The sequence below is a fragment of the Alosa alosa genome, chromosome 1 (assembly GCF_017589495.1).
Source record: "Alosa alosa isolate M-15738 ecotype Scorff River chromosome 1, AALO_Geno_1.1, whole genome shotgun sequence".
NCBI lineage: Eukaryota > Metazoa > Chordata > Actinopteri > Clupeiformes > Clupeidae > Alosa > Alosa alosa.
The window spans coordinates 7,744,422-7,767,530 of NC_063189.1; the positions used below are offsets into that span (position 1 = coordinate 7,744,422).

The 23,109-nt window shown below is 42.4% G+C and overlaps 2 protein-coding genes across 10 annotated transcripts in view; both read left to right on the plus strand.

The window, feature by feature from the left end:
- Window positions 1–610: 610 nt before the first annotated feature.
- Window positions 611–3,933, plus strand: mpv17l2 (MPV17 mitochondrial inner membrane protein like 2). 3 transcript variants are annotated; one of them, XM_048235010.1, is made up of 6 exons: window positions 611–777; window positions 1,038–1,308; window positions 1,522–1,683; window positions 1,870–1,946; window positions 2,044–2,170; window positions 3,334–3,933. In XM_048235010.1, the coding sequence occupies exons 2-6, from the start codon at window positions 1,116–1,118 to the stop codon at window positions 3,423–3,425; spliced, it is 651 nt and encodes a 216-aa protein (XP_048090967.1). In that variant the 5' UTR covers window positions 611–777; window positions 1,038–1,115; the 3' UTR covers window positions 3,426–3,933. The 3 variants fall into 3 exon arrangements, with proteins under 3 accessions (XP_048090967.1, XP_048090880.1, XP_048091051.1); XM_048234923.1 differs by having other exon boundaries at window positions 722–820; XM_048235094.1 differs by lacking the exon at window positions 611–777 and adding an exon at window positions 837–914.
- A 423-nt stretch (window positions 3,934–4,356) lies between these two features.
- The window catches only part of pde4ca (phosphodiesterase 4C, cAMP-specific a), a 33,450-nt gene continuing 14,697 nt past the window's right edge, over window positions 4,357–23,109 (plus strand). For 2 of the 7 annotated variants that reach the window (XM_048234291.1, XM_048234460.1), the window contains exon 1: window positions 6,836–7,790. In XM_048234291.1, coding sequence (XP_048090248.1) covers window positions 7,549–7,790 — 242 coding nt within the window. In that variant the 5' untranslated portion in view covers window positions 6,836–7,548. The other 5 variants (XM_048234542.1, XM_048234633.1, XM_048234213.1 and 2 more) reach the window with 4 other exon arrangements.

The window sequence follows — 23,109 nt, forward strand, 5'->3', positions numbered from 1 at the left end:
CCCCTGCAGTAGGATTCAGGAACAAAATATGTCCGCTTCTCGAAACAAGGAAGTTGGAGTGCTGTTTCTGTATTGTTATCGACATGAGCTAAAGGCCACAGTCAGATCAATTGCAGTGCCAGATTAATGAATTAATAGAACTGAAACAGGACATGCACAGCCATCTGATTTCCAGGTGCTGGTGATGTGCAGTCAATGAAATTCAGAGAAGTGACAGATTACCGCAGATGATCTCGTCACTTTTCAGAACTGAAACTTACAGTTTGCACTGTCTGGAAGTACCCCCAGAATATTCCTTTTCCAGCATATTTTAAAGTTATTCTGTGCTCTCTCTGTCTCTGTGGAATCCAACATTTACACAGGAACTCACATTTATAGAATCTGCAGTAGGCTACTCTCCGAATTGGTCTTTTGAAGGAGATTGAAAGTGCAGGCCAGACCGAAAAAAAAAACACTGCTTGTAGATCATGGTAAAATGACCTTTGATTTCATGTGTAAGATATTTTGTATGGTTCTTCGTTGTCAGGTCATGGTTTAAAAGCAGGGACAGGGCCTACCAGCAGTTTAGCAGAGGATATTAACGCACTTCGCATAGGACTATTTTGTAAGTTGTTCATATAATAATTTTATTTCTGCGAGGATACGCCGACTCAACTTTTTCTGCGCAATTTACAGCATTACTGACGTTGTAAACGCATAGCTAACGTTTCGTCACTACGTGTGGGTTGCAAGCAGGTTGCAAGGACATATGACAGCATTGGTGGCTTAAATGACAGGGTATGGATAGTTCATATTCATAATGTTGGATTACATGGTATGGGTAAGTTGAAAAGAAAGAAAAAAAACTACCGGAAGGCTATTATGAGAAACTGCCATTGTGAACCCGGTCTTACATTTCTAAGGCTGTGCTTGGTGTACGTTAAACAAATATAATTTTACTTAAGCTAGTCAACGTTAGGTAACGTGAATGTGTTAATGTTAGCCTGGACAGACAGATAATGCTGCTATTTAACTTAATTTCCATCTGTTTTCTACAGACTCTACTTCACACTCTGCACATTAGCCAACATCGTTTGAGGAGAAGCTAAGTCATCACTAAATTAGCTGCTACTACTATGATCTCTCAGTCCAGCAGGCAATTCCTTATCCGGATAGCCGGGTATTGGAAACCTCTTTTCAAAGGCAGATATCTTATAGTCACTAACACAGTGAGTTGTGGGGCTATGCTTGCTGCTGGGGACTTACTTCAACAATCAAGAGAAAGAAGGGGGAATCCAGACAGACCTCGCAACAACTGGACTCGGACAGGTGGTAACCGGCGGAAACACACAATTAATTGTCATTAGCCCCTATGACATTTGAAGTACCGTAAGCACGATCTGGGGAATGGCATAAAAATGCCAGCATGTCTGCTAAATATCAGTTAACTCTGAGGTGTTCCTACTCTTTGTGTCTGATGTGACTTCAATAGACCATGTTAAGAATGTTATGATGTGTTGTGTTGAAATACGCCCCCCACAGGTTGTATGTTTGCTGTGGGATGCTCAATGGGTCCGTTCATGCATTTTTGGTACGGGTGGTTAGACAAGGTCTTCGTGGGAAACGCGTTGCCCACTGTAAGCAAGAAAGTTCTGATCGACCAGCTGGTGGCATCTCCTACTATGGGTTTATGGTATTTTGTTGGTAAGAATATATTTGTAATGCACACACAAGGGCAAGCTGATGTAGTTTTTCCCTGTCAAACAAATGAGGAAGGTGTTAGGTTAAATTGTATGCAATAAACTACCAATAAGTGAACAGACTGTTAGCCAAATAGCAATATACAATTAAGTGTTTGTGAACTGTCCTTTTGCTAATCTTTATTTTCAGGTATGGGTGTGATGGAGGGTCATACTTTGATAGAGGGATTTGAAGAATTCAAGGGGAAGTTCTGGGAGTTCTACAAGGCTAGTGACAAATAAATGTAATACATGTTGTAATAAATGTAATATGCATGGCATGAAGTATTTTAGTTAATGTCTGTGTATCTTTTTTGCTTTAAAGGCTGATTGGTGTGTTTGGCCAGCTGCTCAGATGATTAATTTCTACTTCCTGCCTGCAAAGTTCCGTGTAATCTACGTGAACATTATCACTCTGGGATGGGACACCTACCTCTCTTACCTGAAACATAGTAAGTTCATTTACCATCACAGTAACCAGCAGTAGGCCATTGTCTCTCTCACATTAGGGCAGCTGTGGCTACTGGTTAGCGCTAGGTTGCCGGTTCAAACCCCGACCAGTAGGAACGGCTGAAGTGCCCTTGAGCAAGGCACCTAACCCCTCACTGCTCCCCGAGCGCCACTGTTGTTGCAGGCAGCTCACTGCGCCGGGATTAGTGTGTGCTTCACCTCACTGTGTGTTCACTGTGTGCTGAGTGTGTTTCACTAATTCACGGATTGGGATAAATGCAGAGTATGTATTTATACTTACTTATATACCCTTATTGCAACACTAATCATAACAGTGGCTGATGCACTTACTTGACAAAAAATTCCAATAGAACCAGAGTCACAATGCCAGACCTGATTTGTTGTTGAGTCTGTTTACTGAATTCAGTTTGTCATCAGAAATGTTGAAGCTATCAGTCAGTCAGACAATCATAAAGATTATTAATGATGCAAGATGGTAGTGCTGTCAGTGTAAGAGTCTAGCTGAAATATTGATGACCCATGTAAATTGTGAAATTGCACAACTTGAGCGCATTGAGAACGCTGGGACTGCACATCAGCAGAACCCCACTCCAGGTGAAGCAAACAACACTGAAAGAACTTCACTGTGTTGTCAGCCTAGTGTGCTCTGCACTTATAGTCAAATACATGCATCTCCACATTGCTTCATTCTAACTCTGCCCCTAAATATGGCAAGAATCATCACCCAGCATTCCATGGCATCCTTAAAATGTTTTTGTCTGTGTAATAGGCGGCAATAGGCTACTCTGTATTATTTGTTTCATCTGGAGTAGTTGGAAGGCTATGTGAAAGTACAAGATGTACTGTATAATCCTTGAGTGTCTTTTAAATAACTACTGTAGCTAATAGTTTAGAAATGTCTATGTAATTCCACCGGTTAGTCTATATGTATCCGTGCCCAGTGCATATCTGTGTGTTTGCTGTGTTTAATAAAGTTAGGCTAGTTGCAGGCATTCAAAAATGAAGGATGCCTAGGGTTCACAGCTTGCACAAATCACATTTAGAGCACAGAAGTACGGTAGAGCCTTACATGTAGATGTGAAATAGATTGACCTGAACTATTGTGCAGTGTTGACAAACACATTTCTGTTATGCTTTTTTTCAGGAGAATCTGTCCAAGCAGTTATAGAGACAAGTGAGGAACAAGCAGATGATGGACCTTTGACTCCTGTAAATCCATTAGCTGAAGAGCTTTAGCAAGCTTTAGTACTATTGCTTATCTGTTATGAAATTCTGCAAACATTTCCTTGTCAGTAGTTTGTTATCACTGTGAAGGAGGTATGTTTGTGTGTGTGTGTGTGTGTGTGTGTGTGTGTGTGTGTGTGTGTAAGAGAGAGTGTGTGTGTGAGAGAGAGTGTGTGAGAGAGATTGTATTTTTGGCACTCCTAGTATCTCCTCTTGAACAGACTCAGAACAGACTATTCTCATTCATTTTAAAATATATTTTATATGTACTGGTTTTGGTTTATTATTTATGAGTAATTTTGTACTTTATAATGTATTAATGTTATGATGGGTAACTGTGTGGTTTAGAAGGTATTTTTCAAAGAGATCCAAGAAATTATTTTACTATAATAACTCCAGCTTACTCTTGTCTATGACCACACCTACTGCAATGTTAATAATGAATTGTATTATCTTGTGTAAACCATTTGCTTGATACCCTTTGATTGCCTTATTACCAATGAAGTACTCAATGACTTTTGCCAAGTTGTGAATTTCTTCTTCGAGCATATTAGATATTTTGTGAAAATGCATTCATGCTGCCCTTTGGTTTGGCGTTATTTTTCAGCATGATAAAACGTGAAATAATATGAACTAAAAGTGTTTTTAATGCTTGTTCTTGCATTGCTCTGAACTTTGTCTGTAGATGTAAGCAAATTGTGACAGATGCACGCTTGTCAAGCCTGTTAGGTGAGCTGTATGAAGATGGCAGAGTTCCTCTCAGTATTTAAAGATACTACAGACGCAAGTCACTGTTGATGTGTGAACCGCAGTTGAGCCTGTTAGGTGAGCTGTATCAAGATGATACTGTTGCTCTCAGTATTTAGAGGTACACAGTTAATTCATATGCAGTAAATGGTCAGAGGTTATTTTGGTAAAAACACTTTCTTTGAGTTGTACTGACCAAATGTGTGGGTCTTTCATTAAATTCTTACAGGATTTAATTTGTCTATTTTTTCTGACCTAAGGAGGAATCTTTTAAAGAGGTAAGGACTTATACAGAAAAAGTTAAACTGTGTTGGTAATGTATTGCTTTTTTACCATCTATGTATTACTTTTTTGGTAACAAAATAGGTATAACTCATTGTATTATAAATAGTCATTGTCAAATTCATAACAAGTACACAGTTTGCTTTGTACATATGTTACCAAAATAGACACATTAAGATAGTTGTTAATACAGTTACTGGAGTTGGATTTACTGTGGTGATGACTCAGGTATGTAAATGATCTGTGTCCTGTCACGGTTATTCAGTCACATGTTCAGTCATTAATGTGAATGTTCATTTTCTACAGGATTCCTAGTCGATAGACGATGAAGCAAAGTAGCTCTCTGTCACAATTCTTTGGAGTTGCAGAGGTACTGTACAGTGTAATTTGCTTTAATGGACCAGTTGTAGAATAACCACACATCAGCTTGATGTGTTTTTTTTTATACATTCCCCATCATATCAAAAATAGAATAAGAAAACATAATTATAAACATAGTTGCCTGCAATATTGGTCCCAAAACTGATTTTGTCTTGCAACCAAAAAGGATGAGAAAAAATTCAATGTATAATAAAAGCAAATTACATTTATACTTGAAAGCATAGATTTGCCCTTAGCTGTGAGAAAGTATTCAAGAAGCATTAGGTTTGAGATATTGAAAGGGTCAGTCTTATGCTTCTGTCGGGTTTTCAGCTGCCCATATGCAAAGAAACCATCACAACCACCACACAGATTAGTGGTGTTCTACCACCGAACAATGTTAGGAATGAAGTGTGACCAGATTGACGGTTTAGATAACCACTATCATCAGAAAACCGTAGCAATAGAGCTAGAGACATTGTCCAATGTCATTGTGTGGCTAAAGCTTGTTGAAGAGGTGGCAGGCAACCATTTTGCTGTCTCATTCTTACAAATCATATCTTCCATCTCCACATTAGTTATGTTTCTTTTGAATGACTTTGGTTGACATTTGATTCAGATGAACGTTTGTGCAACTCACCAGTTCAGTAAACATACATACAAACACAGTGATGGAGCAGGTGATTTAGTGACCTTTATACAACAATTGGGTTCTATGGAACTATTTATTTGTTTCTGATTGGCCGAGAGACGTTCCATGAGTTGGAATATTGCCCTATGTTACCCAGAGGCAGTGGGAGTCCGAGGAGAGGTGCCCCATCAAGCCCACACAGCAGTGTGCAGTGAAGAGAACCTTCTCCGGACCCCTGCAGCTCCCGCGGCTGTCATGTCGGACCACTGTCCAGTGTGTCAAAAACAGGCTGGGGAGTCTACTAGAGACCCTGTCCGGCAAGCCAACGTTCTACATTGATGTAGCGGACCAGGACACCGGCTCAGACTGTCTTCAGAACACATGGTAAGCCATTTTTCATTGTCCTGCCTCAGAGGAAGACTGTTGTATCCACCACTGTGGCAGTAAATGGAAACTCAGACTGCTTTCTTTGAACACTCATGATGAAGTCTTTTAGTAGAGTGGATGCATCCGGCGCTCATACGGAGCTTTGGTGGGATGGAGACCTTTATCTAAGTTACACCTTTTCTGTCTGGAGAGTAAGACATGAATGAGTCTTGTCTCTGTGATTCATAAAAATCAGTCCCTCATATTTGTTTTATTTTAACCTCAGTGAAAAGTATTTGCTGGGTAAATTTGGAGATAACCGTGATGTAGCTGACATGTAATAGTTGTTTTTGAAAATGATTCACTAATGGTTCCAAAGATCCTTACTTTCATGCATCATGTCCAGACAGTCTTGCGTTTTGTCGCCTGAATTGTAAAAGAGGATCGCTTTTTTTGAAAAAGTGAAAGTAGCGTAAACATTTAAGATCTAACTCCAAATACATAACATGTTTGTGGTGCATGTAAGGCACGTATCCCTTATAAGTTCTGTGACATGCCAAGGACATGCAAGATGCAAAGCACAACAAGTTAAAGGTCAGAAGGATGACGCAATTAAAGAACAGCAGGGGGAGCCATGTGACCCTATCCCCACAACAGCACATAGGGACAGGAGGGCTGTGCCTCACATATTGGGGAAGTTGTAAACATTCCTGAATCCTGGAGAAAAGTGTTATTACCACACAACTGTCCCTAGATCTGGCGAAAGGAAAGGGAACCCAGGCAGATCTTTCTATCACTCTGTCAACAAAATATGGTTGTTGAGAACAGTACCCTCACCAAAATATCTGAACACTAAAATGTTTCCATTCGCGGGGATTTACATTTTGTGAAGTGTTGAGTAATCACCTCACAGCTGTCTGATGTTCTCCACCAGTATGTCATACTGTAGGTCTGCTTCAAGTCAGATGTCAGGGGTGGAGATTATTTTGTACAGGACTCAACTCAGCTGGGAGTCGTAAGATTGGGGGAAAAAAGCACTTTTTTCCCTTGCAGAAAAACAAAGCCCACAGGGGAATGCTTGTATTCGGTGATAGAGAACCATCGTGACAGTGCCTGTGTGCTTTCTAACGTTATCTTTCTTTTCTTTTTATAGTGAGGCCTGTTCATGTGACTGGTAGGCTTGTGAGTATGTGAAAAGCAAACAGATTTCTTGGAGCAAATTTTGGGCACAATCATTCTGCTGTGCTCTCTTCTGAGCCTTTGTTGAGGGCTATTGTTCAATATTTACATGTCAGGGGACTTAAAAAGGAAGTAATTAGCAAGCAAAGCTTTGAGTGGATGGCTGCGTGGTTGTGCCATGGTACTTGAGTGCTGTAAATGGGCCTGCCATATTTAGGCGGTGAGAGGGAAGGGCCTTAAAGTTATGTAAACAAAGCCGGTTCACAGAGGGAGGGATTCCACTCCACTGATGGCCTGGTCCATTAACTGTGGACCAAAGTTGTGTGTGTAATCAAAGCAGTGAAGGACTGGACATGTTTAAGGCTCTGCGTTTCTGATAAACACAGTTACGTAAGTGGACCTAAGGAGCACACTCTCCCACAGCCCGTGTCAGTGTGACGAAGACAAAGCAGCCGGTTTCCAGTTGTTGACGGGCCCATCTGAGGACAGGTCGCTGGTGTCAGAGGTCTGACAAGAGACGGGTGACGGGCGGACGGGCTGACGGGCGGACACACGCACGCGGTGGGGGCCATGAGTGAGCTGTTCTCGGAGAGCTCGGAGGAGGAGCGCGCGGTCAGCCGAGCCGCACTGCCCAAGCCGAAGGCCAGATCGAAGGGGAGTTCTCCCACCGGCTCCCCCAGGATGTCGCCTCGCGACTCCCCCCGGAACTCCCCGCGCAACTCCCCTCGCAACTCCCCTCTGCTCTTCAGGCGGCTGATGATGAACCGGAGCATCACCCAGCTGAGGCGCTTCACCTTGGCTCACACACCCAGGTAGTTATTCACAGACCTCCATGGTGTCTGCGCTTTGGTGAAGGCCAGAGTCCCTGTAACTTTCACCTCAAGACAAGCAGGGAGCCAGTCGAGTCTAGACAGTGGCGTTGTTTATCTGTTTGCTGAGCTCCTCCAGCCATAAGAATCTTGTTCTCTTCGCCACTTACGCAATAGAACATCACAAGGCAGATTTCAAAGCTGAAGATGCCCACCCGACTGAAAGGTGATTCTAAGTTTGAGTCTAGTGGTTGGTGTAGCTTACAATTGCATTTGAAGAGATGATCTGTGCTAAATCATGAATAACCCCTTTGTTCTTTGGGAGGATGATCTGTGAGGTTTGTTGGCCTGAGGTCTTCATTGTCACTGTGGCTTGTTTGTATTATATTGAACCTCTTAGCTTTGCCTGTTACTTTTTACACAGCAATCCTGTTTGAGCTTGTCATAACTGCTCAAGATTAGGTGTTTTTGTATCTCAAGGCAAACAACTGTACACATATAAAGCACCATTTTAATGTGCAGGGATTCTATGGTTACCTGATATCCACACAACTTGATTAACCTTCAGAAAAACAAAAATGTAAAAAGATGAAGCCTCAGTCTCATTATTGTCTGCATGTTTCAGGTGACTTGCAGTATTTGCATGCCGTTAAATATCATTTGGCTGGCCTTACTTGTCAGGTGTGATAAACAAGAGCAATATGTTTGAAGGAAACAGCTGCCAAACATAGAGTTAGATAAAGATTCTCAGTTTCTCCCTGCCAGTCCCTCACTTGGTCCGTGGTTTATAGCACTAAGATGATAACTCATATAGCACCTCATACTGATAAGCTGTCTGTCTGTTCTTGCTTGCCCTTCACAGGAATACAATGTGTTTCTGTACACATGTGCTTTCCCTTCAGAAAAAGACTACAGGTAGTGTGTTGCAATAAACTGAGGATGTGGCAACAGAGTTGTGAATTGTACATATAATCTTATGGTACATGTAAATTAAATCCAGGGCCAAGCTGTGTTTGAAGCTTGACACTGCCTTAAACATGAAAATGAAAGTGTTGAAGGGCTCTGCATACCTAGTTTTAAAAGCAGGTACATTTATTAGTCTATAAATATAAATCCATATTTAGACTGCTGTATGTGTTGCTGTGATAATGTAGCAGAATTGTTATGCTAGCAACTTTGTAAACTTGCAAGTTGTTTTTTTCAGACCTGACAATATAGAGATTCAGAGTCCCCTATTGTCTCCCATTCTGTAAATATTGATGTCTGTGAAGCTCCTGCTTGGATTGACAGAAGCGTTAACATGGTTTCTTTTTGGAAAGAGTCTATGTGGTTTTAAACAAAGGAGACAAAACCCGCCGTTAAGATGAGAAATGGCAGGATGGAGGTAAAAAGTAAAGGAATTAAACTAACGGTACATCTGTCAGGAAATGTCCCTGCCAGTTGGGTGAATCAGGACAGACGAAGTCTCTATTTCTTGTGTCAAGATAGATTAATAGAGTTGTTGTGTGTTTGAGAAAGAACAGATAGATTTTTTGCAAATGTAAATCTGATGTGTAAAGGATCTCAGACCGATTTTTAGAATTTCTCAAGCTAATCAGTGGAATGTTCTTTGGTTTTAAAGTGTACTTCTGAAGTGTCTTATGAGGACACTGAGCCTCTGGAATGAGTTGTAACTGTTAGCATTACAGTAGATCTATATTGTTAGCCAAAGGTGTCGAGTTGAAAGGGAGCGACTGGTGTTGCTAGGCTCCCTGGCTTGCGCTCTGGCCCCACAGTTCTCCGGGGTTGTACTCTTTGTCATGTGGCCCGGTGCCTCTAGAGAATGTTTACATCCAGGGTTGGAGTCATCCGCTCCAGCACGAGTGCTTCCAGCAGCCAGAGCTCCAGAGCCGTGTGAGTTCACCGGCTGCCTGACCCATAACAAACTACTGCATGTTGCTGTAAACACACATCAGACTGCCGGATACTGGACTGTTGTGCTTTTCTGCATTCCTCCTATTTTTAATACGAATGATCTCTCGTCTTTTATTAGACTCATATATGAGTTATATGTACACAATCAGGCCCTAATATGTTACAGTAATGAAGTAAAGCTACAGTTCACTTCATATTTTTAATACAAATGATCTCTCGTCTTTTATTAGACTCATATATGAGTTATATGTACACAATCAGGCCCTAATATGTTACAGTAATGAAGTAAAGTTACAGTTCACTTCAACTGAATTCTAATGCACGTGAGTGAGCAATACATGTGAGTGGCAGAACAGATAAGATCACTTATCACTAAGAACGATGTAAGAAAGCTGCTCTACTGCATGCTTGGCATATCATGTCCTGGTGTCGGGTTAAGTACATAAAGGGGTAAATTCTTAAATACATCCGCACATGATACCAGTAAATACATTAGCAGGGCCTATTCTAAATAGTTTTTAGTGATTTTCTAGCACTCACAACCTTGAGCTTTGTAAGAGACTTTACAGGCATGAGAACGTTTACGACTGATTTGCCTTAACGGATGCCAAATCTGAAGCACTTACTAAATAACAGCAGTGAGCTGTCTAAATTTGATGGTTTGAAGTATCACCCTAGACAAGTAGTTTACATGTTTTGAGCAAACAGACAAGACAGTTTTCTGTTTTTACTTTCCTAGCCATTAACAGTAACAATATTGGAATCAATTAATTTGGTGCTAAAAATCTTTTACTTACGTCTGTGGTTTGTAGATTGCAGGTTATTTGCTGATAAAGCGAAGAACAGAAGCCACGTGCCATTGCCTTTTCATCCACTAGGGGCTGATGCTTCCCATGTTGTTGACACATCACCCAGGTCAGGTGATGAAGAGGCTTTGCGTCAGAGTAGGGCATGGAGCTGCCCAAAGACACATGTCAACTCTGACCGGCTCAGAGCTGCCTCTGAAATCTCCCTTTGTCTTCCTCGTTTTACGTAGTCTTCATTGTTGAAGCAGCTGACAGGCAGATGCGGTATCTTAACCTTTTGAAGAATCAGTCCTGGCTTGTTCAGAACTCCTTCCCCTCTTCACCAAACCTGCGGTGGCCCACTGGTGACAAGGCTCAGGCCATTCACAAAGCTCAGACTTTCCATCAATCTACATGGAATGGCAACCCAAAGCCACTGTCCATGTTGGTAAATACCCTATAAGCCGCATTCCAATGCAGCCCCCCCTTATCTATTGGATTGCGCCCGAGGCAGTTTCAAGTGGTTGCCTCGCTTAGAAGCAGGTCAGTTCCATGTGTGGAACTTTGTTGGTGTGGGCAGAAGGGGAATCGGACAGGCGCACAGGGCCGTGGACGCACCAAGGAGGGCAGTGCCACAACGGGGGACTCCTCTGACGCCTCGCGTGGTCCTAAGCACCAGAGACTCTCTGTCCCTCCTCCAGACGCCCGTCTCACTCTGCCTGCCTCCCTCTGAATCTGGCTGCTTGGTCTCTGACGCTGCCTCACACTTCTACTTCTCTCTCTCTTTGTCTTTCTCTCTCGTTCTTTCACCCCCCCCCTCTCTTTTTCAAGATATTATTTGTGGTTCCAGCATTCAGGATTCAGAGAGAGACAAGTCAAATATGGAAGGCTGATGGGGCTGCACACTTCAGGGAGCACCTGATGGGATTATAAGAGCCTTCCCTCACTGCCAATGTTCTTGGATATCTTATTTTCTGTTCCACGGAGAGAGTGTGTTTTCTGCTCTAAGCTGTGAAACAATATTTTTAGGAGAATTTGGAACCCTATTTGGACAGGATTCCATTGTTATCCTTCTCAACAATTATTTAAGAGTTTCTTGATTGGCATTTCCTATTTAGGAATGTGTTTAACTCATATTATAGGATTATCTTGCCAGCTCATTGGTCTGCAGCCAAGCAAAACAAGCTGAACATTTGCAACAGATCTGCTTGGCCGACTGATATTAGCTCTGATTTCAACATTACTTTGGCCTCAGTTCCCTGAGGGAGAAATTAGGTTTGTTCAGTTGATGTAATCAGACAGATGACTGAGGCTCGCCAGGTGGTGATTACATACATTATCTGAATATAACATACCGCATGTTGTATTATGAAGGTTCTGTGAAAAAAGAATCACCCTGAACACTTGTAGATGCCATGGACTGTCTAATGCTGTGCTCATAGTAACTCAGGCTCCTCTGTGTGGCAGAGATTTCTTGCGGTTTTGTTTAGTGAAAGTTGTCAAAGAGGAGGTGGCTGTGCAGTTGTTTCTACAGCCGATGGAAGCTACAGATTCTGGCAGAACTTGACTCATCTACCCAACAGAATGTGGATTTGTGGCCGTTTCGAGAAATCTATGGACTCAATTTCCATTTCAATAATTCCATCTTTTCTGGGAGTGAACTGAATCTCTAGTTTTCCTCAGTAAATTTCGTTGCCCATATAAAGTAATTTCACAATGAATAAAGACTCACGCTTCCCGCGGAAGGCTATGCAGATGAATTACTCAACGAGAAGGCACTCATGCATTGGGTATGTACTATATATTGTTATATCTAATGTAAAATGCTATCATCTTGCCAGCATAGATTTCCAACTTGGCAAATGATATTATGTCATTTCTACTCCATCACCATATAGTCACGCTTTAGCTACAGTGGATTTGATTTTATTTAATTGCAGCTGTTGTGTCCTCATTGAATGTAGTTTGTATATTTAGATGTAATTGCCTTGCGCTGTCATAGCCGGAACTGCTTATTGATGGTTGCTGTATACCTTTATAATGCAAGCGAGTTATGTAACTGTAAGTGGATGTAAACTTAGTGTAGTCAAGCTGAATATTTTCAAAAGCCCTAGAAAACATGCAGTTGAGTTTCAAGGCTCAAATGTTAGCTTTTTAAAAGGTGAATTAACTTTCATGTTTTTATTTTGTTGCTTGTTCATCAGAATGTGTATTTCTTCAGAATGTAATGACAAACTAGTAATGCCCTTTTTTACTTCATTTGAATGCGGTACAATCTGACTTTTGGTGTCTTTTATGCATAGAGCTTGTACCCGGTAACTTGTTCTATCAGACTAACTTGATGCAGCTGGTTTGTACAAATGCTGCCTTTTCCCCAGTTTAGAAATGAAGCACCATGTGACCAAACCACAGTTGAGGCTGAGTGTGTGTAGGATTTCATCCTGTCTGGATGCAAAGAGAACAGATGGTGTGTGGTATGCTGACATTTAAGCTCTATTTGGTCTTGGTGTTGTGTATTTCATATGGTCGCCTGTGCCGAGCCCGGGACGGCCCGAGGCCTTCAGAGCTGACAAATCGATGGCACAGTCCGTGCCCACTGCTACACGTCCCCCCGTAGGGATGTTGGGAAAGAGCCAGGCAGAATCCCGATGGTCAGACATGCCATGATCCTGTTTGGAGATTGAGCTACAAAATGACCAAAGATAGATAGAGGAACACCGCTCTTGCCTGATATATTACATTTTAAATGGCCCTAGTTTGTGGACTGACAGAGTTGGATATGGCCCTTGACATCTGCTTATATTTCTTCTTGACTGTTCACAGAAATAAATGAAAAATTATGGCCACCTCTGTTTGCTGGTTTTATGTAGATCATCAGTGTAAGCTGATATAGAAACAATCTGCCACCACTGTAATATAATCTGTCTTTGCAATGTGTATGTTTTAAATATATATTTTACGGCTAATATCATGAGGATTACAATTACATAAAACACACCTTATATGAGTATATTAATGCTCCAGTATTTGATTGTCAGATATTGCAGAGAACTCAATTTGGACAAAAAAAAATCTAAAAACGAAAAAGTCTAAATTACATTTTACTGTTTGCATTGTGATTTGAGCAATTCATATTTAACAGCTACAATGCACATAAAAAAAATGTGGTTCACTGTTTATTTACAGCATGTATAGATGAACGCAATGTTCTTGAGCTGACCATGTCTATGCAAAAATCATACTGAAATAATGAAATAATGAAACTTCTGCCTTTAGTGGAATATCATTAACAGTATTCCATGTGTTACCTAGTTCGACCTAGGTACTTTTTTCTGTTATAAATACTGAAGGGGAAACACGTTTGGTGGTGAGGTTTGTCAGTTGTTTAGAAGGTGGTCATAACAAGTGTCAGACTTAAATGCACACTGTTAACTTTTTTACTCGACAGAGTATTAGCTCTGTCAACGTTTCTGTAAACCCCTCTGTAAACCGACACTATTTGGCAGCATCCCCAAAACATTGCTGTTCTTCAAATCAGTGTTTCTGTAATGGACCTGTCGCGACTTCCCACCGCATAGCTCAGTGTCATGTGGTGAACAAGGGCATCATTGACACCCAAAGACAACACTCTCGCCCCCTCTGCTGCCACCCCCTGCTGCTGGTGTATACAAAGCACTGGCTTGTCCTGCAGATGCAGCTCTCCACACTGTCTCTGCTGAGTACCGAGCGAGCAGTCCAGCCTGTACCAGGCCACTGGTCCTATCCCCCCCCTCCCTCCTCTCTCTCTCTATCCATCCATTTCTACATTTAATCTATCCATCTTTTTTTCTTTCTATCATGGTCTCCTGCTGTGTTATTGTTCAAGCTTCTCTATACTTCTCTAACACCAGTCAGTAAGTGAAAGCTATGACAAACATGTGCGTGTGTGTGTGTGTGTGTGTTTATTCGTGTGTCATTCTCTCAGGACGCAATTAAAAGTGTCAACATGTGAGACTAAGATGTTCTGTTTGGGGTACTGATATTTTGGTGTAGTGATAAATTGAGAAACCACCATCTGGTTATTGTTGGATGTCTGTGGAATCTATGTGTCAGTACAGAGCCATTTCAGTATCACTTTACAAGGACACCTTCATGTTTGTTAAAATGTGTGTGTGTGTGTGTGTGTGTGTGTGTGTGTGTTTATGATGAGGGGTCTTTGTGCTTGCGATCAAGAGTCAAGCAAGGTAACCCAATCAGGGGACAGTGGGCCCCAAAAATACCGTCTCTGGGCTCCAGATCAGTCGATAGCTGCGGATGCTGTGGCTAGGGTGACTGTGTGCGTCAGCGCACTGCTCCATATTTTCAGCATGACTGGTTTCCCCAATCACCAACAAAGCGCATTGATCGGCCCGGCCTATTTGAACGCACACTAACTGTTCGCCTGCCAAAACTGTCTCCGATGGTGCACCAGAGCGCTGAACATACCTGCTTCGTGTGAGCGGAGAAAAGGATGCACTTTTAAAAAAAAATCCTTCTTTCTCGCGTGAGTAATGTGGGACCTCTGCTGGTTGATCACTGTCGTACAGAAGCTGCCCATAGCCTGAATGGAATCACCTCGGAGTGCTGTGAAGTGTCGAAGGTACGGTGTGAGTTGTTAATAAATAAAATTGTGATGAGAATTTGGCTTATCTAATATGTTGTGGTTGGAAATACAAATGTATTGTTATGTTATTTAATCTTAATGTTTAAACTTGTTTGAGATGAGTGTGGTTTTTACATTGTGTTCATAAAACCAGGCGCTGCTCTTTGTCTCTCAGAGGAAGGTTGGTGCTGCAGAGAAACTTGCCAGAGCTCAGCTGGTGGCTGACCTGCTTTTCGATGGCAGACGGGCACCAGCAGAGGGTGCTGGCATCTCAGCGCACTGTTTTGCTTCTCAATGCCCAGTTGAAATGGGATAGAAATATGATCTCACCTATGACTATTTAGTATTTTGTCCCTTACAGTGTCCACATTGCTATGCTGTGCACACATACAGTACATTAGAGATGGGCAAAGGGATAGAGAAAGAGACATTAATGAAGGTGAGATAGACCACAAGAATAGAAAGATGGAGACAGCGTCAGCATGTCCACTTGTCTAGGGGAGGGGGTTGGAGGTGTGTGGTATGTGCACACTCACGTCAGCAGTGTGACTGCAGCACACACGGCAGTGACGCGTAGCAGCCTGGCTAGAGTTACCCAGAGGAGGGAAGGAGACACAGGGGAGTGAGTCATTCCCCCGGCAAACTCTTGTGGTCATCACTGTTGTTTCTCTCTCACTCTCTCTTTCTCTCTCTCTCTCATTTGAGTACAGTAGATGGTGTTTGTACACCAGTGGGGGTGGGTGGGGGGATGCTTCATTTCAAGTAAGATTTAAAAAGAGATCACGCGACTAATATGTTTGCGTGAGAGATGGATGGCCGCTCACAGAGTGTTTTTCCTCTGAAATTTATTTTCCTCCTCCGAGCTGCTTTACAGTGCTGGCCTTAAAGATGCTGACCAGACGTGAACGTCAGGGTCTGGTTGCCTTCATACACTGACTGGCGGAGCCCTGGGCTTTTCCATAGACCCTCTGCGTCTCGGTAATGAATCTGAAGTGAAGGAGGAGGTGGACGGCAAGGAGAGGCCAGCCAGAATATCTTTGACACATGACCTTGACGCATTCTCTCATTCCTCATGCAACGAGCGGTTGGGCTATTTCACTCTCAGTTGCATTCAGGGGAACAATCAATCACAATAATTTTGTGATTTATTCGACTTGGAGTCAGATATTTATAACCTCGCAGACTGCCACGTCTGGTATATTGACCATATAAGTGGTGTCATTAGGCGACTGGAAAAGAGACATGTTTATAAATGTTTTGAAGAGGCTTTTTTTTTTTCTCAACTCTTTCTCTTGTAGACACCATGATCTGCTACTGTACTTAACACGCTCAAAAAGAGGCTTGTTTCACATGAGCTTTCCAGTCTGTTTTTTTGAGAACTAGACTTGTTCTTTTGTGAAGAAAAAGGAAGAGTTCATATTCACAGAATGTGACCCTATGTCTCTTCTCGGGAACCACCCATATGGGCTTAGTTGTAAATGTTTGGCAAACAAGATGTGTCACCCAATTCCATTATCAGATATGTTTTATGGTTTCCTCTGTCTTGTTTCATTCAGTGTCTCACGCACAATCCTACTTTTTTAAGTAATTGTAGAGTGCAAACTCTTAATATCTCTGGTATTAACTGTATGTGTGTTTAGTGAGCATGTTCCTTGTCATATCATTATTATGAAAAGTTGTTGAGAGCCAGGGGTCCTCTGCTTTCAGCATCTGTCTATAAGTGGATTACATGGATATGATGTTATTTTATGCATGTAGATGAGATACATGATCTCTGGTGTTCTTAAAGGACTGGTGTCTGTCATTACTTAAATATTGAATATTAGTGTGGATGAATTTCTTGAAAAGCAGATATTCAAGTGTACTCTGCTCTAATCAGGACAAAGAAAGATAAGAGCTGGAAAGCATTTCTCTGTGTAGGTTTTTTGTGAGTTTCAGACCATTTCTGCCATCATGTTTTCTGGACTGCAAACAATGTAAAAGGTGAAATTCCTCAGCATTCTCTCAGGACGCAATGAAAAGTTTCAACATGTGACACTAAGATGTTCTGTTTGGGGTACTGATATTTTGGTGTAGTGATAAAGTGAGACACCACCATCTGGTTATTGTTGGATGTGGAATCTGTGTGTCAGTACAGAACCATTTCAGTATCACAACTTTACAAGGACACCTACATGATTGTTAAAATGCACATCGTTTAGATTTTCAGGCAGTCTGTTGATAACAAAAAAATCCCTTAGGAATGTGGACAGAGATATGTTTTTTGTGATGATCATCTGTCGATTGTTAGTGTTCGTAATGTTTGTACTTGCAAGCCATTTGCAACATCTGAAGTGCCATAGTTAGCCGTGTTTGCATAGGCACTTTCCTTCTAGACTACACTGATGAATTAAATGCTATGCACTGTGTGGAGCCATGTAAGAACATGGAGCTCCAAGACTGCGTCCTCATCAGGTAAACACTTTCAGCCTGTTGTAAACACTAGGTGTGTGTCCGCCACTTGCCATTAATGAACATCAGTTTCAGTGCTGGACAGAAAGTTTGGCACGCTCGCTCAGCCCGGCCAGGACAGACACCAGCAAAGCACTTTGGAAGTTTCCTGATTATTCATTTGGACAACACTGAATTTTTCAGCTGTGGATTCCAAAGCACTGGGTTTTACCGTATTTTCATATCAGCCATCAGAACCAGAGGCCAGCGAGCTGGAGAATACCATTACCTCTGCCATTACTTTCAAAAGTGTTGCCTACAGCAACTCGACGAGTGTTAAGTTAGCCTCCTCAGGCAACGACACTAAGGGTTAACTGAGTAGGCGTGGGGGTGGATGGGGAAGAGTGGAGGGGGTGGGGGGCAGGAACCACGCCGTCTGTGACCCCACCCTCTCCACCCTCTCAGTGCTGAGCTCACAGTAACTAAGGCAGTAAAGCAGGCAGGCGGGCAGGCAGGCAGAGAGGCAGCTGCTCACACTCGGCAGTCAGTCAGTCAGTCAGTCAGGGGCCCGAGCAGACGCGGACAGGCTAGAGTTTCCTCCGCGCCGTCTCCTAGCTCCACAGCACCGGCTCAGCTGTCACGCTGAGAGACTCTGCGAGAGGAACAGCTCCTCTGAACAACTTCAGGAAACAGAAAGGAAGAGAGAGAGAGAGAGAGTAAGAGTGCAGAGGAGGAGACGGAGTAGGAGGAAGAGGAGAGAGTGAGCCGTTGCAAATGATGGGAGCTTTCGGAGGAGGGCTGAGTTGTGTGAGGTCCTTCATGTCCACCACGTGTTCCTTATATGTGTGAGTCATGTGCAAGAAGATGGAGTTTTGCCTGCTGAAGCTTGAGCCCAGCCAACAGATACCCAACTCGAGATTCATATCCCCCTGTATCGTGAGAAATGGTGGGATGCCTCCTTAAAACATTTCAAGAGTCATGGATGTCATTGTGATTTGTTATCATTCTTGTGTCTATGATTACCTATGTCTGGTGGCCTTCTTTTATTTTGGGATACCAGGATTGCTTCAAATTGTCGAGACATTTAAATGACGACCTCCTAGGAGCTTTTTGGAGACAAAAAGAAGAATAAAGACTGAGAAGCATGAAAATGAGTGTGCCAACCAACTTTGGATTCCTGTCCTCTGCCGAACGCACTGTCAAAGTCTGCAACAGGAATACCTATGGATCTCCGTGTGCTGTCAATAGACCCATTGATATTGTTCAAAAACGCAGGCGGTAATGCATCCTTCATCACACAAAGTTTTCTCTTTCTAGTTTGGTTTTTATGCTTTTCCAAAATTGACAAAACATACCTCAATGTGTCATTTTTGAAAGTAGGGTTAAAGTCGAAATGAAATGACTCCTTTGGGATTGACAATTAATATGCATCACACACTGTGTGTGCCCATTTATTCATGTGGAAATTCTGTGTCATTTTTTCTGTCCTCCAACCATTACAGAGCAGCAGAGCTGAGCTGCTGTGATTTAATTGTGCTACAACCTAAAAACCTAAGCCGTGTGCTAGACAAGAGTGAGGCTTTCAGTTTGGTGAGGCGGCTGGGATTTATGTGATCCATTTCAAGGCTCATATCTGCTTTATCGCTTAGTGGTCAGTGATTTAAACAGAGCTGCAAAGCCTCTGTCCTCCCTCTGTCAGTCAGCGTCTGGGGCGTGCATGGGAGTGAGAAACACCCAGAGACACACACACACACACACACACATACAGAGAAAGAGAGAGAGAAAGACGGAGAGCAAGAGAGAGAAAGAGAGAGAGAGAGAGAGAGAGAGAACCAACACACACAGACACACATCCATCCATCCATCCATACATCCAGCCATACATAAATGCACACAGACAGTATTTAAACATTCACATATTCTCAGGGAGACACACATGATGCTGCACACAGGCATTACTATGCACACAAACATATGTCCACATGTCATACTGCCAGCTTCCATTCCCACAAAGATCCATAGATTTACATGCATCTACAAACACACATGTAAATACTTTATTTGGACAAGAGGTTCCCTCTCTCTCTCACACACACACACACACACACACACACAGCTACTTACAGGGTAACCTATGTATGAACACACATAGTCTTCCAGGCATGTTATCATCTGTGTCTATTGGGAGCCTAAGGGAGCGCCACAGATAATAATAATAGCACTATGGTTTGTTTTCATTTGAGTTTTTTGGGGCCTCCATATTTTATGCAATGTCTACGCTTCTCAGATGGAGTATGGTACTTGGGGGAGTTAAAGGACGTGGAGGAATATAAAGCAAACAGCTGCACAGAGATAGTCCCAGTGTCATTCTCTGTAAAGTATTAGCAATGAGAGTATGCAGTAAATCCTTATGGCGAGGAAGTACCGAGAAAATGAGGTGGGTTTGAATTTATTGAGACAGTGTACTGAGCATGGGCTGCTTAAGAAGGGCAGGAGGCCATTGCAGTATTCCTAATGAGTGTAATTATTTGGTCTGAACTATAGGGAAGTTATTTGTACGTTAAAAATATTTATTACAATATTTATTACTCTTCACAATGCTAGTAGAACGTAGTACCATTCATCCTCTCCAATTATATGTTCAACGGGAATGTCCAATTCAACCTCAACAAGTAGCCTAGCCCTGGCGGTACTAGAAATCCAAGGCGTTGCCAAGCAACATCTAAACTTTTGAAGAACTATTTTCTCTTATTTTTTTCTCTTTTCACGAAATCGCAATAAATCATTCGGACCTCATAAAAGTAGACTACTGTGTGAAGTTTATTTTTCTTGTGTTGGCAAGTAGCCGTGTAATAAGCGGGATAATGTAGAACGCCAGTCATTATGGGGAAAATAAGTCCCTTCAGGGCGGAACAAGACCTTTCCGCTGCGTGTCGGGGTCCGGTTCGCCCTGTCGGGACTTATTTTCCCCATAATGACTGGCGTTCTATACATTATCCCTTACCTAGCCAAGCAGCAGTTACAAGAGAAGGAAAGGCCATAGTCAAATCAGTTCCCCCAGTATATTTACTAAAATGGAATATATTGTTGTTTTATTCAAGCATTGCAGATAAGCATGCTTTAGATACTGCTTATCTCCCTGTACAAAAAGAGCGATGTCTATGTCTAGACCTGTACTTATTGCTCATAGGTAATTGAATTAGTCTGATGCAATGACATTTTGTAGGTTTTGGCATGTGTTAACTTAAGTGAATTAACACATTATTTCTGTCATGTTTGGTAGAGTCATCTGTCTTCCTTAAGTTTTCCGCAGAGTTTGGAATCTATTCAGGGCTTTCTCCAGTTTAATTTTTCAGAAGAAATGATTGTGGAGATTGATTGTAGGCGTTAAAGGATGATGAGTTTGGTGTCAGTAACACGCTGTGTGCTGTACTAATTTTAGCAGATCTGGGGAGAAATTCATAGAACTCCATTTCATTTTAGCACCCTTATAAACACTTTCTAGTGCAGTATATCACATAGTTGGCTGAGGACTGTCTGCACATAGATAAATGTGTCAAGTGTAGTCGTTCCTGGGTCCTGTTGGTAATAGAGCATGTTGGAGCCAATCATTATTCACCATCTCAGCTGCAGTCCCGTAAAAACGGGGTTGCATCCATTTGGAACTTTACAGTTCACTGAATATCATGAGATTTGTCATGTCTGAAAGGTTGAATGATAGCTTTTGGGTCCAGCACCAGCTGATTTATTCATCCACACCACGCCATTTTCCAACAGAAACTCATTAAAGTGCTAAGAACTGCAGGAGCTCTTTTGCTTATCCTGAAAGCTTATGTTTTGGAACCCATGAACACCCAAATGCCTGAGAGAGGACAGTTACTGTATTCACATATAAGCCCCTAGATTGCCCTCTAGATTTGCCTTGTTGCTCATTTAATGTGTTCCAGACACTTGTGCTCCTCTAAACAGTTCTCATATGCGTGCAAGGCGATCCCTTAGGATAACAGCCAGGCCCTCTAAATGTCATTGCCCCCTGAAGCACCCTTAGCTGTTTGCACAGCACTGTCCAGCCCCAGTGCTGGGCTCCGCCATGGAAAGCCTGATGCGGCTCATTGGCGTTTGTTTGTAGTGAGAGGTTTTCCCGGGTTATAGCTTGTCTTTGTGGTTTCAGCTGCCAAGACGGCTTCTCTGCAGGTCAAATTTCAAGATGTTGTAGGGAAGATCTGACAAGACAGATCCCATTTTAGATTACAGGAACCAGAGTTGTTTAACCTCAGGCTGTACGTGGAATTGTATTTGTCAGAATTTTACTTTACTTTATGTTAGAAAAAAAGTATGGATTTTTCTATTCAATTTGATTATTTTCGAGCAGTGGCATTGTGGCAAACAACAAGGCAAGTTAATGTCCTGGCCTCTCCTGGTCAGTAAACATGTGAAGATTAAGGAGCTGTCATTGACAAAGTTTGACACTCTACAGAGTGAGCATGCTATGACCCTAAAGTGTACAATGTTTAAAGATTTTCCCCAGGCCATTGTAAACACCAATTTCTGGTACATCCAGTCAGACAGGGCATAACTGAGGACAATAACACACGTACCAATGCTGCAATATGGGCTGGATCAAAGAGAGCTGCAGGTCTGCAAAGAATGTGCCAGGTGCCATGTGTGAAAGGGCAACTTGAAGTCATGAAAAGAACTAACTGGATGACTGACTTTGAATTGGCACAGCGACACCAAAGGCAATCCCATGCTCAACTTTAATAAGTCCGGCAGTGCTTTAGTCTCTGACCTGTTCTGGTTATGTTTGTGAGACCAGGTTTGTTTTGTAGTGGTCTAAGCTTTAGAGCAGACCTTCTCTTTGATCACTGTGAGATGCTCTTTTAATTAAAGGGTTCATATCTTTCAGCAAGATCTCATACCTTGCATTATCCTGGCTCACTTGCTTAATTAGAAAATGGAAGTGGTTATTCTAACAACTGAGGACACATCCTTTCCCCTCAGTATCTCCCTATTGTGTGTGGTCCCATGGTCCTTCCTGAGACCCCCAGGCAGGTAAGGATAGAGTATGTTGGATCTGCATTAAGGTGCTACAAATTACCGTTTGTGAATTGACATTGACTTGGTGTGTGTGTGCAGCTTAATCTGCCCATCTGGTTGTATTTAGGCACAGGTGTGTGTGTGTGTGTGTGTGTGTGTGTGTGTGTGTGTGTGTGTGTGTGTGTGTGTGTGTGTGTGTGGTGGTGGTGGTGGGGGTGTGTGGGTGGTTGTGCATACGTGCAGTGGTCTGTGCTACTTAAAGGCCCTTTATTTGAAACAATGGCTAGTCTGCAGGACACACCAGCCTGAGTTAGGCAGGAACTGTGCCCTAGTAGGCTGGGTAATGGCCTGTAGCAGGGAGGGTGTTTATATCAAATGTAACCTGTTCACATTTCCCCTCAGCACCAGGCTCCACAACACATAAATGTTAAATGTGTGCTATATGTTCTCCCCACTAAATCCATGTTAAACGTGTGCCATATGTTGACCCCACTAAATCCATGTTTAATGTGTATGGTATGTCCTGCTCACCAGA

Coding starts and splice junctions, on each gene's coding strand:
- mpv17l2 (XM_048235010.1), top strand. CDS start 1,116: ATGATCTCTCAGTCCAGCAGGCAATTCCTTATCCGGATAGCCGGGTAT. Junction 1,309..1,521: donor CAACAACTGGACTCGGACAG/GTGGTAACCGGC, acceptor CGCCCCCCACAG/GTTGTATGTTTGCTGTGGGA. Junction 1,947..2,043: donor AGTTCTGGGAGTTCTACAAG/GCTAGTGACAAA, acceptor TTTGCTTTAAAG/GCTGATTGGTGTGTTTGGCC.